We start from the raw sequence: 14,669 nt of genomic DNA, 5'->3' as shown, positions 1-14,669 counted from the left end.
AGACAGGAATCCATCAACATCCTTGAGAAGAACACAGGCAGCACCTCTTTAACCTCAGCCACAGCAACTTCTTCCTAGAAACATCGTCAAAGGCAAGGGAAGCACAGCAAAGGAAACAGCAAAACCAAAAGACAAGTGACAGAATGGGAAAATATATTTGCAAATGACTTATCAGATACGGCCTAGTATCCAAAATCTATAAAGAACTTATCAAACTCAACACCCAGAGAATAATCCAGTTAAGAAATAGGCAGAAGATGTAAACAGACATTTCACCAAAAGAGACATCCAAATGGCCAACAGACACATGAAAAAGGGCTCAAAATCACTCAGCATCAGGGAAATACAAATCAAAACCACAATGAGATACCACCTCACACCAATCAGAATGGCTAAAATTAACAAGTCAGGAAACGACAGATGCTGGCAAGGATGCGGAGAAAGGGGAACCCTTCTACACTGTTGGTAGGAATGCAAGCTGGTGCAACCACTCTGGAAAACAGTATGGAGGTTCCTCAAAAAGTTGAAAATAGAGCTACCCTATTACCCAGCAATTGCAGTACTGGGTATTTACCCTAAAGATAACCAATGTAGGGATCCGAAGGGGCACGTGCACTCGAATGTTTATAGCAGCAATGTCCACAATAGCCTAACTATGGAAAGAACCTAGATGTTCATCCACAGATGAATGGATAAAGAGACTATATATATATATGTGTGTGTGTGTATGTATGTATGTGTATATACGTATATGTATGTATGTATGTATATATACATACATACATACACACACACACATATATATATATATATAATGGACTACTATGCAGCCATCAAAAACCTTGAAATCTTGCCATTTGCAACAACATGGATGGAACTAGAGGGTATTATGCTAAGCAAAATAAGTCAATCAGAGAAAGACAATTATCATACGATCTCTCTGATATGAGGAATTTAAAAGACAGGGCGGGGGGGTCGTGGGGGGTAGGGAGGGAAAAAATGAAACAAGATGGGACCAGGGAGGGAGACCAACCATAAGAGACTCTTAATCTCAGGAAACAAACTGAGGGCTGCTGGGGGTTGTGGGGGGAGGGATAGGGTAGCTGGGTGATGGACACTGGGGAGGTTATGTGTTATGGTGTTCTGAATTGTGTAAGACTGATGATTTACAGACCTCTACCCCTGAAGCAAATAATACATCATATGTTATTTTTTTTTTAAATGTGGTTATATTTTAACCCACTCCTGGTTGTCATCTGTCGAGCTGAATCACCTGTAAGACGAAGTGAATGGCGTCTGCTCTTACTGTTGCCTTTTCTTCTCCAGAAACGAGGGCTTTGAGTTGTAGGACATACATTTGTAGTTAGGCCTGAGTCATAGGTTCACAGAAACATCCAGGGCCAGGTCACGAAAATGCATGAGTTATTCAGACAGAACAAATGGCTAGAACCAAATGCCCAGGCCCTGAGTCCCCTTTGGAGCTATCCTGTTAGCTTGAATGGATCATCTCCCCTTTTCATACCTGCCACACCTGGCCTTCAGTGACCATTCTGTTTGTAAACCAGGGGCCTTGGGATCATGACCTACACTGAAGGGAGACGCTTAATGACTGAGCCATACAGGCACCCCGAGAGTGTTTTTTGTTTGTTTTTAAATTATGTTGATGGCCCATCTTTTATGATCAAGAACTTCCTGGGATGAAAAGAATCCAGCTGAGCTTTGGAAAGACTGCCAGACCAGAAGAAGGGCAGGAGCTGGGCAGCTGGGGACACCTTCTCTTGGCCCCTGCTTCGCTCCCCTGGCACGTGCTCATCTCGCACCCAGCTGTCTTGCATGTGGTCCAGTAGTGTCCTCACCCACCCACCCAGGTCAGCCACAGCACCCACACCTTGTTGCCAGCGTTCCTCCCTGCCTCTTGAGTCAGATTCTTGATGGAATTGGGTCAAACTCTTATTTTCAAGCCAGCCGTATGGGTCGTGTGGCCTGTAGATAACTCAGCGGGCCTTGACTAGGTCTGAGGCTTACTCATTTTGACTAACAGATGAACTCAACCTCAGGTGTTAAAAAGCCCAGTGAGTAGGAGACAGAAACAAGTAGTAACCCAAAAAGGACCATCTGTTGTCTTGGAATCAAGGCAGCTGAAGCCACTCGCTATCATTTTTCCATTCTATTGCCTGGTGACCAGGTCGCCTAATTAGGGCCAGCTGTCCTCAGAAGCCATCCTCCCATGAAACCTGCTCCACTTCCCCAGCCCCTGGCTGGACTCTGTCTGCACCCCTTCCCTGGCAGCTCCCCTTCCTACCTGCCCCCTGGGTGTCATGACCGGCCAGGCGATGCTGCTCTTTCCGTGATGTGGCTGGAATCCAATGGCAAACTGTTAAGTCCCCCGCTCTGCGGTGGCTCTTCTGTGTCCTCGCAGGGAGCTTGCAAAGTGCTGGGCACAGAAACAGGTCGGTGCAGGGTAAATATTTGTTGAATGGAATTGAGTTCCCCCCATGAGGTCAGGTTTCAAATCGAGCGCCGTCTCTTCCTGAGGTGTTACATGCACGCCTCGCTGAGATGCGAGTCGCTCCCACTGGAATCCCAAATGCTCCGGGGCTTTTAACAGCCGTGACCTTGGGTTTTTGATCTCGAAGTCTACCCAGTGTTAATTGGCAGCTTGACGAGTTGGGGCCGCTTTTACATTTAGAGAGAACCTGACCCAAAGGGACCTCTGTCATCCTCCAGCCCTCCCCCTGCAGACAGAGGGTTTGTACGGAGGCGTCAGCGGCCGTTTGCAACCCCCACACCCCCACTCTGCTGACCGTGGCTGCTCCGGGGCCTCCCTCTGCCACGTGCCCGTCGTCCCCAAGCTGACCACGGGGCTGGGAGCCCTGCGGTCGCGGCGGCTTCCCCGGCCCCTTCCAGGCCTGACCCGGCCTGACGCCCGCTCGGCCCGGAGACACGGCCACCGGCCCGGAGGACAGCACTCCCGGTCCCTGCACGCAGGGTCCAAGCAGCCACCGTGCTCGCTGGGAGTCGGCAGTTTCGCCCCAAGGCAAGGGCACCGGCTGGGCCGCCCCAGACGGAATCACCGGAATCACCGTTACCTGCCGGGGCGGCAACACAGCTCGGGGCGAAAGCGGCATCTTCGCCAGCGCGTTTATTATGCGGAAACTAAGCAGGGCTTTAGCACGCCGGCCTAAATGACAACCAGGCGGAGCGGAGCGTCACACACGACACCTCACGCGGCAATGCTCCTGGACGCCCTCCCGGGCGACCCCGGAAGCGGGAAGCCGGAAGCCGGCCGAGGCGATCCCGGCAGGCGGCTCAGGCGACCCCGGAAGCGGGAAGCCGGAAGCCGGGGCCGAGGCGATCCCAGCAGGCGGCGCAGGCGACCCCGGAAGGCGGCCGAGGCGACTCCCGCCTGCCGCAGCCCTCGGGTCTCTGCAGGGGTGCGGCGCGCTGTGCCGGCTGCGGAGGCCTTCACAGGGACGCCAGGAAGTGAACGGGTCCCTGGAAGGGGTGTGCGCGCGCCCCCTTCCCTCGCCCCGCCGTTCGCACTCCGCAGTGGCACCGACCATGTGCCTTAAGGCCGGTCAGTTCAGAGCTCACGGCCCCCGCGGGAGGCTGAGAGCTCCGTGAGGGCGTGCAGGGCCTGTTCATCGTCGTCCGGTCCCGAGTGCGCAGCCCACAAATGCTGTTTCGATAAAGGGGGTGTACGCTTGACTGAGGGGGGCCCGTCCTCTCTGCCCCGCAGCCCTCCCTGCTCTCACGGAGCCTCCGTCGCCGCTGCCCTGCGCCCCTGCTTCAGCCAACTTGAACGCGCCCCCCCGCACCGGTCCTCTCCCCCTCTGCCCAGGCCTTTCACGGGGAGACGCAACAGCCCCTTTGCCCCAGTGACAAGTGACCTTGAAATGAAGGCACAGGTTGACGACAGAAGCCAAATTTACAGCAGGAGCAAAGCCACTCAAATCCCGAACAATAAAAGCTATTGGGATATGTGCTAACATTTGGGGTTTCTCTGGGGAATTGACAAAACATGGACAGAACACGGCTGTGAGGAGGAGCCCGGGGTCTCCAGGAGAGGAGTCCGTCCCCAGTGCACCGGAAGACGCCCCCACACAGAAACCCCCAAAATGTGCTGCCCTCACAACGGACTCCTCAAGGATGGGCTATGACGCTGGTGGAGCACACTGCCCTCCAGAGTCCAGGGATGATGGTCTGGATTTGGATATGTCCAAATGTTAACAATGCAAAGCATCCAGTTCTTAAGAGGGAATACTTTGGAGGTGAACTGGGCGTGAACTGGGTTATAAATGCTTTATCCTGTGTCTTTAACAATCTGGGTGTCCGCGGGTCTGGCTTGTGGTTGGTGCTGTTAGCGAGGAGGCAGGTTCTGCATGTGGAGGGCATCATAGGTGTCCTTGGTGGCCGTGCTGAGCCCCTGGTGAAAGCAAATCAGAAAAGAAAAGTGGGTCAGGAGCTCCGCACGGGCACAAACCTATCTAGAGGTCAACTAGTAGAATGAGCCCCTCGTGCCTCCCAGAGGGCTGCAGGAGAGACGCACTCTCTGCCCTGTGCGTGGGCCTAGAACTTCTTTCTGTTGGACCCAAGAGGAAGGGAAGCACCCCCATCCCTGAACACTGAGCTGGAATCAGGTTTGCTCCATAGTGTTTGCTGTCCCTCATACCTGGGCCTCCAGGAAGCCAGGACTTGTCACGGGGAGACAGTGGCCCCCTGACCTCAGCCCTCTCCCCCCAGCCTCCTTCCCACATCACCCTACTACACTTATGCTCTTTGTTGGGGGGTGGGGCAGGCAAGCTGGTCCCAATCCCACTGGAACAGCTCTCCCTGGTCCAGAAGACATATCAAAACTGCCATACTCAGGAACATTCTGAGGGCCCCTTGACATCATTCTAAACTCAGGCAAGCTGGGCGGCCTGACACGTTGGAGTCACTCAAGCAAGCTCTGAAGAGCCCAGGGGAGCCAGAAGTAGCCAAATAAGAACCCGATGGGGATTATATTTTAAAGAAGTAGGCTGGGTGTCCTTGGTTTGCATAATTTTTCACACTAATTTGCATAAACCAGGCACCCGACTATAACATCTCCATTTTAAAGTTATTATTTCTCTTGATTTTCTCCCCCTTCAGTTTTCCCACCCACCCACCCAACTTATTAGGTCTGAGGATACAAGGCAGAGCAAGGTTTCTTTCAAGGGCCCAGAGCAGTGGGGGAAGAGGCAGGTGTCTTCTGCCTACATCAGCCCTCTGGGCAGCTGCTGCTTTTCTGTGGCCAGTGCCTGGGGGCTCCCATGGTCTCCTGGTTGGAACCAAGTCCTATGCTTGGATGGCTGAATCCCAGCCATGCCCCAGGGCCTTCCTGGCAGATGTGGCCCTAGAACGTGAATTGGGACTTGTGGTTTTCGCCCTGGCCAGCTGATGGCAAGAGCTGGGTGCCACCAGCAAGCAAAACAGGGGAGTCTAGACTTGCCCCTGATTAGACAGCACCAGGCAGGGAGGGGGTGCCCGCAGCACAGACCAGAGGCAGCTTACCTGGTAAAGGCCATCGTGCCCCTTCCCTCTCCGACGCTGGTTCTGCGAGAAGGAACCAAAAGGGCAGACAGTCAATCAGCACAGCCTCCGACTCAAGGTCCCAACTCTCAGGGCCCCCAGAGAGTCAGAGATGACTGACTGTTTCCCAGGCGGCGGGGAGAAGGGTCCGCAGGCGGCTTGTCAGACCTCACTCGGCAGGTAAGGTGAGTACTGGCTTCAATGGGGCCCAGGTTTGCTGGTCCCCACTCACGTGCTCAGAGACATCAAGAGTCCTAGAATCCGGGCTGCATGGGAGCTGGCCATGTTGCCTGCCGCTCGCAGAGTTCCTGGCTACTCTTCAGTGCTCACTGGGAGAGACAACTACGCGGTGGGAGCAGCTCTGGCTGCAGAGTCCCCTCACGCTGGGCTCCCCTAGTTACTAGCTAAGCGACCTCGGGCAAGTCGGTTCACCTCCCGTGGTTCTCCCTGGGTTATTGTGGGGATTACGTGAGACCGCCTACCTGGTAAAGCACTGACCAGACCTGCTTTGGGGACACGTGACCTACGCAGCACCTACTAGGGAGGGGTCAGCACTCCGCTCTCATCATTCAGAAATTCTTAATCTTTTAGAAATAAGGGGCCCTGCATTTTCATTTTGCCCTGAGTCTCAGAGACCTAAGCTCTGAACCCAGCGTGGCACACAGTAAGCACTTGGTGATTACTGATGGTGACAGATCCGCCTTGCTTTTTACAAAGCTTAGTGCGTCTTGGGATCTAGACTTGGTTCCTGAAAGAACATCACCTTCCCCCACTGCCTTAGGTGCCGTCGAGTGGGGAAGAGCTGGGTTACGCTTTGCCCCTGACTGCTACCACAAGGCGTTCTGTTGGTGATACTCGGACGGAGGCCTACAGCAGGGACCTCTAGAAGGTGAGGAGGGACTCCCTCCCTCCCTGGGGGCCTCTCCACCCTGAGCCAAACCTTGGGAATCAGCACTCACCTCGCCTTTTATCCCAATCTCACTGTAGGCCTCCGCCATCTTGTCTTTCTGCAGCGCCTGGAAAAAGCAGAGGGCGTGGGACACTGAGTTTACTAACTAATGCAGAAAACAGTGGGCTCCCGCACAAGAGGAAGCCTCTCAGCTTCCTACCTGGCAGGGAGCTCCCACAGTCAAAGCTCCGGTCCTTATTCTCACAAGCCTCTCTGTCCACAACCAGCTCCTCACCCTTTGGAACATTCTTTTCAGCAGGCAGTGGGAGAAGCAGGCTCCCCGCTGAGCAGGGAGGCCGACGTGGAACTGGGTCCCGGGACCCCGGGGCCCTGGCATCACGACCCAAGTGGAAGGCAGACACTCAACCATCTGAGCCACCAGGCACCCCCTTTGGGACATTCTCTGAGCGGCCAGCCCTTTGGCACTGAACTGAGAAGCTCAACCTAGGTTTGAAGATGAAATGTGGAGTTCTAGCCGAAGCACATGAACGGGGACAGTGCAAGGGCTCACCCGGAGTCGCCAGCACCATCTATCTGAGCTACGTGTCTCTTTATATGTCCAAGGCCATGGGCAGTGCCTCCCCCATATGCAGGAAGGAAGAAGAGGTGCCTCTCTCCCCAGGAGGTTACCTGCAACCGTCCCCTTCAGGGCACCCCCAGATCAACAGCCTGAAAACCACAACCAGATCCACACCCAGGTGGCGAGCTGACCTTCCAACAAGAGGTGACACTCAGGAACAGACTCTGGCCTCTGGGAGCAGGAGCCCCTCTGAGGGGCTTGCCGCCCCCCTTCTTGCCCAGCCCGACCTTGCTGCCCCCCAGCACCACCACCAGCAGACCCAGGTATGGAAGGGGAGAAAGCAGGGGAAGGGGGTGTCCTTCGAACATCCAGCCCTGCAGGCAGCAAGCAGATGAGTCCCGTGGCACAGGAAGGTGAAGGTCAAGTGAGGCAAAGACGCAGGGCAGGGAGCAATGCCTCCACCCAGAGCCCTCCCTCCAACGTCCACCTGTACTCACATTGTACACGACTTCCTGAGGATTCCTCTTCCTCTGCTGGGAAAGACAAGGGGCAGGTTAGGGGTGGAGAGACAGGGCTCCAGGCCAGGACAATAGTAGCACCCTTCCTGCCACCCCTCTCCTCATACCCTGGGCCACCCCTGCCTGCCCCCCGTCCCCGGCCCTGCTCCCTCCTACAGCCCTGCCCCCGCCACCCCTACCCTCACAGCTCTACTGGGGCTCCTACTTCTTAGCACGCACACACGCGCTCCCGGGCACACTGGATTCACAACCACCACCACCACCACCCCCCACCCCCGAGGGCCTCCTCAGCCCAGTTTGCCCAGGGCTGGCCTCTGGGGTTTCTGCTAATAGCCCGTTTGTGTCCCCTTGCAGAGACAGTGCCAAACATGTCACAAGTGGCTTCAAACAAAAGGTGCCAAGTACCCTCACTTAGAGCAGGGCCAGTCACTGCCCAGCAAGCCCTAGTGACCCCCAACCCCCCCTTCACCCCTCCTCATCTAAGTAAAAAGAGGAGAGGCGAGCTGAGGCTGGACGGCAGGGACCAAGGAAACTGTCAGTGTCTCCTCCCCGCCCGTTGGCTCTAGCAACAACATGCCCGGCCCAGGGCAGGGCTCGGACAGTGTGGGGCTGGGGCGACAGGTGTGGCCAGAAACATCAAGGGCCACTGGGTACTGTCAGGCAGCAGTGTCCTAAAACCTGGGCAGTCTGGGCTTTTGGGCTGAACCCTGCTTTTTTTTTTTTTTAAGTTTTTATTTGTTTAATTGAGAGAGATGGAGAGAACATGAATGGGAGAAGGGCAGAGGGAGAGGGAGGACCAGACTCCCCGCTGACTGGGGAGCCCAACAACAGGCTCCATCCCAGGACCCCGAGATCATGACCTGAACCAAAAAGTCAGACGCTTAACTTGCCTGAGCTGCCCAGGCACCCCTGAACCCTATTTATAAGAGGACCCTGCCCTGGCCTCGTCCAGCCTCCCCTCCCCCCAGGGTGCAGAGTTCACAGGCAAGAGAACAGAGCCACTAGGAGCCTGGAGCTGGACCTTGCTCCAAGGGATACCTTGTGCCCAGAATTCCGTGTCCAACGGTCTTGGGCCCTTCCTGCATGGACCTCTTCACCAGATCTGTCCTTTTGGGGGCCTGCATCTCAGGGTGGCCAAGCAGTTTAAGAGGAGGTGGGTGGTGCTTGGTCGCAAGGGCCAAGTGCCATGTTCCCGTGTGGGAGGTCCCTCCCGATGCAGAATGGAGTCCGGGGAAGGAAGAGGAGGGGGTGGAAGCAGTTGGGGCTCCGGCGGTCCTCGGGCCCTAGGCCCCTTGCGTGTTAGGACGGACTGTGCTGATAGAGTGTGCTGGCTCCCAGGAGGCCTCTCCTGACTGTCCTCAGCACGCCCGCTGGCACACTCACACTCACTCACACTCACAGGCAGACAGAGGAATACCCTACCTGTTTTCCTCCCATCTCGGGGTCCAGGCGTCGTCTCTTGTCCAAAACCTCATACTCCTCTCTTCCTCTTAAATTGAGCTCCTACAACAGACAGGAAAGCCTCAGAGCCAGGAAAGACACCCTCAGGAGGACTGGACCGCTGGAGGGGGAGTCCCCTCTGGGTGGTGGCTCTCACAGAAAGGAGCAGGGACTGCGGTCTGGGTGAAAGCTGGGGGCCAGCTGGGGACCAGCCTCTCACAGGGCATCTCAGAGAACATGCAGCGCCCTGAGTCCTGTGCGTGTGTGTGCGTGCGCGCGTGTGCGTGTGTAAATGGATCCGACCCAAGTCCCACTGTACAGGGAGAGGGAATCTGCTCCCTCCTACCCTGGAGGCCGACTGACCCCTCCCCACCTGCAGGGGCCCGGCCAGCCGGGGGCAGGAGGGTTAGAAGGGCTCCGGAGCCGGGCGCCGCGCATGCGCATCCGCATCCGCGGGAGGACGCTCACGCTCGCACCCCCGCGCGGCCGGGACGGTTCCTGCGCCGCGTGCGATCTAGAAAATCCGGGGGGGTGGGACGAGGAGGACTTACGTTGTAGAGCTGGTTGGGGCCCTGCGGGTCCTCGGGGGCAGCCGCTCTCCTGCAGAACTGGAACTGGGAGAGAGGGTGGCCGGGTTAGAGCCCCGCTCCCCGCCTGGGCGCTGCGCCGTGTGACACCCCACGCCTTGACTCCGAGGTGGGCGGTGGCTGCACGGGGCCCCCACTCCTCTCGAGACCTCGTGCGTCGCCATGTCGCTCCAGCTTAGTGTCCTTGAGGACCGGCCGAGGCGCACGGAGCCTCGCCCTCGGCGCTGTTCCCGCCGCCCGAGGGAGAGAAACAGCGAGATCCTACGGGGGCACAGCCCTGGAAGCCCCCCGAGAGGTCATCTAGGACAGCTCTGCTCACACTTTTATTTTTATTTACTTATGTTTTTAAAAAGATTTTATTTATTTGACAGAGATCACAAGTAGGCGGGGGGGGGGGGGGTGGGGGGGTGGAGAAGCAGGCTCCCCACTGAGCAGGGAGCCTGGGCCTCGATCCCAGGACCCTGAGATCATGACCTGAGCCAAAGGCAGTGGCTTAACCCACTGAGCCACCCAGGCACCCCTGCTCACACTTTTAAAAAGAAAATGAGTAGGTAAGACTGTTCTACAAATGAAGACTTTTGCCGAAGTCTGCCGTCCTAAAGGGCAGTAGGCGCGAGGACCAAAGTGGTCTCAGGGACAGAGCTACGTCCCACCTGCTGCGGGCACCGTGGCCCACCCAGTCCAGACCTTTCAAGAAATTCAGGCTCCATAGGCACCAGCTGAAAACCCATGCTCTGGGTCCCCCTCACGTGCACTGATAGGGACCCCGAGGTTTCCAGAGACAGGTTACTTCCACCTCCATCAGCAGCGGGACAGCAGAGCCTGGGAACACACCGTGGGTGCCCCACCTCCCGCTCTCGGTTGTCTGAGACATAAGCCCCTTTCCTGCTGGCGGTAGCCTGGCCCTGGGATGCTCTGATGTTTGCTCATCTGTATGGCTCCTCAGGAGGACACCCAGCTTCCCACTATCCTCCCACGCCACCGCAGGGCTGTGGCAGAGACCACCCCGCCCCCTTCCCCAGCCACCCAAGCTGCGATCTTGGCTGGTCCCTGCTCTGCCATGGACACCAAGCTCCAGGCCCTACCCGTGCTTGAGACTTGCCAACACTAAGGCCCTTCCGGACATGCACGAAGCAGGGGAGCCCACGCCTGCTCCCCAAGGCCCGTGGTACCCACCTTTTCTCTCAGGAACAGGGCAGTGATAATGACACCATAGATGAGGAGGATTCCGTCCAGCAGGTAGCACAGTTTGGGGTCCAGCAGGCCGAAGCTCTGTGCCCCTGTGCCAAGAGATGAGACTGATCAGCCAGGCCCAGGGTGACAGCACACGTGCCCACCATCCCAAGGTGGCCCCAGGACTGACTAGGCCAGGAAATCCTGGCAAGTGGGGTGACTAGATCCATTCCCTACCCCTTCTAACCACAACTTTCCTCCTGTACCCTTGGACCAGCTCTGGGGAAAACCCAGCCTCCGCTAACAGCCAGTCGTGATGCTTGGTGGGGCCTCAGATCCTGGGAAGACCGGAAAGAAACAGAAACTAGGTGGAAGGTGAAGCCGTCCAGTGCACACAGGATGGTGCCTTGGGCCCACTGGAGCCCAGCTGTTTGCGACCTCCCACATGAACCACGCCCTAATAAAACGCCCATGTCTGGATGAATGACCCCACCTGAATTAGGGTATGTAGCTCCCTAAGGCCCACTCGCAGGCAGATAACAGGACTGATGTTTGAATAATATCAGTAATTAGGACCGTGAGAATTTGGGTTAACTCTCCCCTCCTGACTCGCAGTTTCCTCAGTGCCAGGCGCTGAGTAGGGTCTCCCGCTCAGGGCGGTGGGGTGTGGGGCTGGGCCCAAAAGGTCTCCTGAGCAATAGACAAAGGTGTATTTGGGGAGCCCCCTCCCCGCCCGAACCTGGCAGTCTCCCTGCTTACTGGTCCCAGCCCCACGGCCTCAGCTTCAGCTGTCCCTGCCCACTCCCTTCCCTCCCGTACTTAAAATTCCCGGGACACACCTTGCTCTTCCAGACTCTGCCTCTGTGCCTTTGCATGCACTGTTCCCTCTACATATTCTCTCCCTCTCTCTCCTTGCAACTCTGCCATCTGGTAAAGTCTGATGCATCCTACAAAATGTAGCTCAGAACTCCATCTAGCTTGCTCCTGCCCAGTTTGCAGATGAACCCCGAGTCCTCACAGCCGTATTAACCCTTGTCAAACCAGCAGCGCACATCTAGCGGGCGCTGGCATTACTGTGCAAAGGGAGTGGGGAAGGCCGTATGGTAAATGTTCTGGTTAAATCAGAGCACGTTTGTTTGAAAGCTCACGGCACTGCGAGTGAGAAGGCGTGGATTTTAGATTGTACTTCCTGCTGGGGATGTGTGCAGCAACTCAGCCTGCAAACCGTCCTAGCACCGGCCTCCGCTGAGCGGGCCCGGGTCGGCCCGCCCTGGCGGCGTCTCCCAAGGCCAGGGTGCCCCCTGGTGGCCACCTGCAGCCCTCCGCCGCGGCCGTGGGAGTGGATGCCGCGCGCCTCCGTGGGTTGACTCAGGGCAAAGTATTCACCCTCTTTCAGTCGCCTCTTCCATTAAGAAGGGTGAGAACTAACGTTTCTTCAGTGTTTACTATGTGTCCGACACCCCTTTAATGGAATAACTTACCAGATCCTCCCAACAGCCCCGCGTAGAAACACAGAGGACCCCTTTGTCAGCTTGGTCAGCAGCAAGCCGGAGGCTGTCCCCAGGACTCTGGCAGGCAGTGAACCCCCCTCGCTTCGCTTTCCTGCCCTGGGCCCCGCTCTGCCCACCCTTCTCCAGGAGCAGCCTTTGGGCATCTACCCCCCCTCCACCTGCACTATGGGAGCAGGTGATCCCAGGCTGCCCCCCTGGGTTCCACCTCTAACGTCCCTGAATCCCAATCTCAAACGTTCTACTCCCACCCTGATTCAGGACCTCTTGGGTCCCTGGTGGCTGATCTCTTCGTAAGCTTCCGGCAGCCACCAGCCCAGGCCCAGCTCCCCCATGCCTCCCCCACACCGCCTCTTCTGCCTCTCTTTGAGCTCTCCAGAACTTTCCAACCCACTTCGAGCTCCCTCCTCTTCCAGCTCCCCATTGCTCAACCCCTTCCCTCAGCGGTGAGACTCTTTTTTTTTTTTTTAAAGATTTATTTGACAGACAGATCACAAGTAGGCAGAGAGGCAGGCAGAGAGAGAGAGGAAGGGAAGCAGGCTCCCTGCTGAGCAGAGAGCCCGATGCGGGGCTCGATCCCAGGACCCTGGGATCATGACCCGAGCGGAAGGCAGCGGCTTTAACCCACTGAGCCACCCAGGCGCCCCCAGCGGTGAGACTCTTATCCCCCCACCTTCGCCCCTGGGGATTCAATAGCTGATTCTGACCCCCACAAAGCACCCCACAAGCATAACTCGCATAACTCGCCAGATTCTGAGATTCCCCTCCTCCTAGGCTGTACAGGCTGAAGGGCTGGAGACCAATGGCCGCGCTTTGAGCACAGGGGTGCAGGGGAGCCATTCATTAGATATCCTGTAGTTTTCAGCAAAGATGCAAAGTTGGCCTGCCCTCTGGCCCTGAGGCAGACCCACAGGACCCCCACTGATCACAGGTAAGGGTCCAAACCCCCTAGGAGGCAGGCCACCCCCTGACAAAGGCCACCAACGCTGGGGTGATTTTTTTTCTTTTAGGAATGGAGAAGAGGTGTCAGCAATTTATTGGGGTGGTTGAGATTCAGAGAAAAGGCTGGGAGAAAGTCGCTCAGCCGCCTGTCACATAAAATGAGAACAGAAAAATTACTGGACAGTAAATTTAGAACAAATGAGAAGAAATATTTCTTCGTGTTGTGCAGAGCCAGCGCGGTGGGGGAGGAGACTGGTTGCCTCCCCCAGAGATTAGTAACAGGGACAGGTTTTCTTTCTTTCTTTTTAAAGAGCAACATGATTTTATGGCCCATGACAAGTCCGCTGTGTGTGGTTTGGCCGAGGAGAGGATATTAACCGCAACATATTTCCTGGGGTAGGGATCAGCCATCCACGCAGTCCAGCTGTGCTTGTGCTGGGAGCGATGGGCCTGCGGAAGGCAGTGGTCACACGGAGAGTTCCACAGGGACCCAGGACTAATTCAATGAGGTAACTGATTAACTACTTCTTGGGCACCTGCTCAGTGCCAGGGAATGCTGGAAGAGAAGGAGCCCTGGAGCGGGTGTCAGCTGGGTTCTAGTCCCTCCCTTGCCACTGAGTAGCTGTGTGGTCTTGGACAAGTCACCTCACCTCTCTGGGCCTCAGTTTCTTCATCTGTAAAATGGTTGGTAATCAGATCTACCTTAAGGGTGTGATGAAAATAAAATAAAAAAATATATTGGTAGATGTTTTTGACCATTTCTTCCAGAAGAACAGTGACGTCCAAGAGGTGGGTAAGGTCTTCTGAGTCCCTGCCTTTGTGGGGCTAAGGCCATGGCTTCCACTGGGTTGAGGGGCTTCCCTCGAACAGCAGAGAGTTCTCCAGGATGCCCCTTCAAAGGCATGAGGTAGATACACTGGCTCCCTGGTTCTAGCTTCTTCCCTGCACCCTCATCGCCAGGGCAGAGAGCTGTTTGCCTCCTTCCCTGAGCCCCTCGCACACCTTCTCGTAGCCTCATTACATCCGGTCGCGAAGGAAGGTGGGTATTTAACATGGGGGATGGTGGCTGCTTTTCTCTACAGCTATGATTGTTTTCTCTCACGGTTCCTGGCCTCTGCCCCAGGTCCACAGCACCCAGGAGAACCCAGGGTCTGAGCAAGGGTCCAGAAACTGACTGAGGGTCTCACTCAGACTCTCCGTCGTGGCTGCCCGCTCCCATCTCCCCCTGTTTCTCGCTGACTAGGTCTGGGCTGGAGCCTGGGCCAGGGGGTCTCCAGGGTTGAGATTTGGGAAGGGGCAACATCACATAGGTGCAGCCTCGCACACACATACCCTACAAGAAAGTCACGTCTCACATCTTCTCACATCCGGAAGACGGAGCTAACGCCGTCTGTGTCTCACTAGGCAGTAGTGAGGCCTGCAGGTGCCCAACCCCACGCGTCATGAGTGCTCCAGGTCAGCTGTTGTTGTCACCGTAAT

The 14,669-nt window shown here is 56.4% G+C and overlaps 1 protein-coding gene across 2 annotated transcripts in view; it reads right to left on the bottom strand.

The window, feature by feature from the left end:
- Positions 1 to 3,922: 3,922 nt before the first annotated feature.
- The window catches only part of CD247 (CD247 molecule), a 68,724-nt gene continuing 57,977 nt past the window's right edge, over positions 3,923 to 14,669 (bottom strand). The window contains exons 2-8 of one of the 2 annotated variants that reach the window (XM_047705531.1): positions 10,744 to 10,847; positions 9,532 to 9,594; positions 8,963 to 9,043; positions 7,520 to 7,555; positions 6,513 to 6,569; positions 5,536 to 5,577; positions 3,923 to 4,426 (exon numbers count right to left, since the gene is read on the bottom strand). In XM_047705531.1, coding sequence (XP_047561487.1) covers positions 4,361 to 4,426; positions 5,536 to 5,577; positions 6,513 to 6,569; positions 7,520 to 7,555; positions 8,963 to 9,043; positions 9,532 to 9,594; positions 10,744 to 10,847 — 449 coding nt within the window. In that variant the 3' untranslated portion in view covers positions 3,923 to 4,360. The remainder of the gene's footprint in view (positions 4,427 to 5,535; positions 5,578 to 6,512; positions 6,570 to 7,519; positions 7,556 to 8,962; positions 9,044 to 9,531; positions 9,595 to 10,743; positions 10,848 to 14,669) is intronic. The other variant, XM_047705532.1, reaches the window with a different exon arrangement.

The sequence above is a fragment of the Lutra lutra genome, chromosome 15 (genome assembly GCF_902655055.1).
Source record: "Lutra lutra chromosome 15, mLutLut1.2, whole genome shotgun sequence".
NCBI classification, from domain to species: domain Eukaryota; kingdom Metazoa; phylum Chordata; class Mammalia; order Carnivora; family Mustelidae; genus Lutra; species Lutra lutra.
The sequence above is the reverse complement of the archived record's forward strand: the minus strand, read 5'-3'. Positions and strand labels throughout refer to the sequence as shown.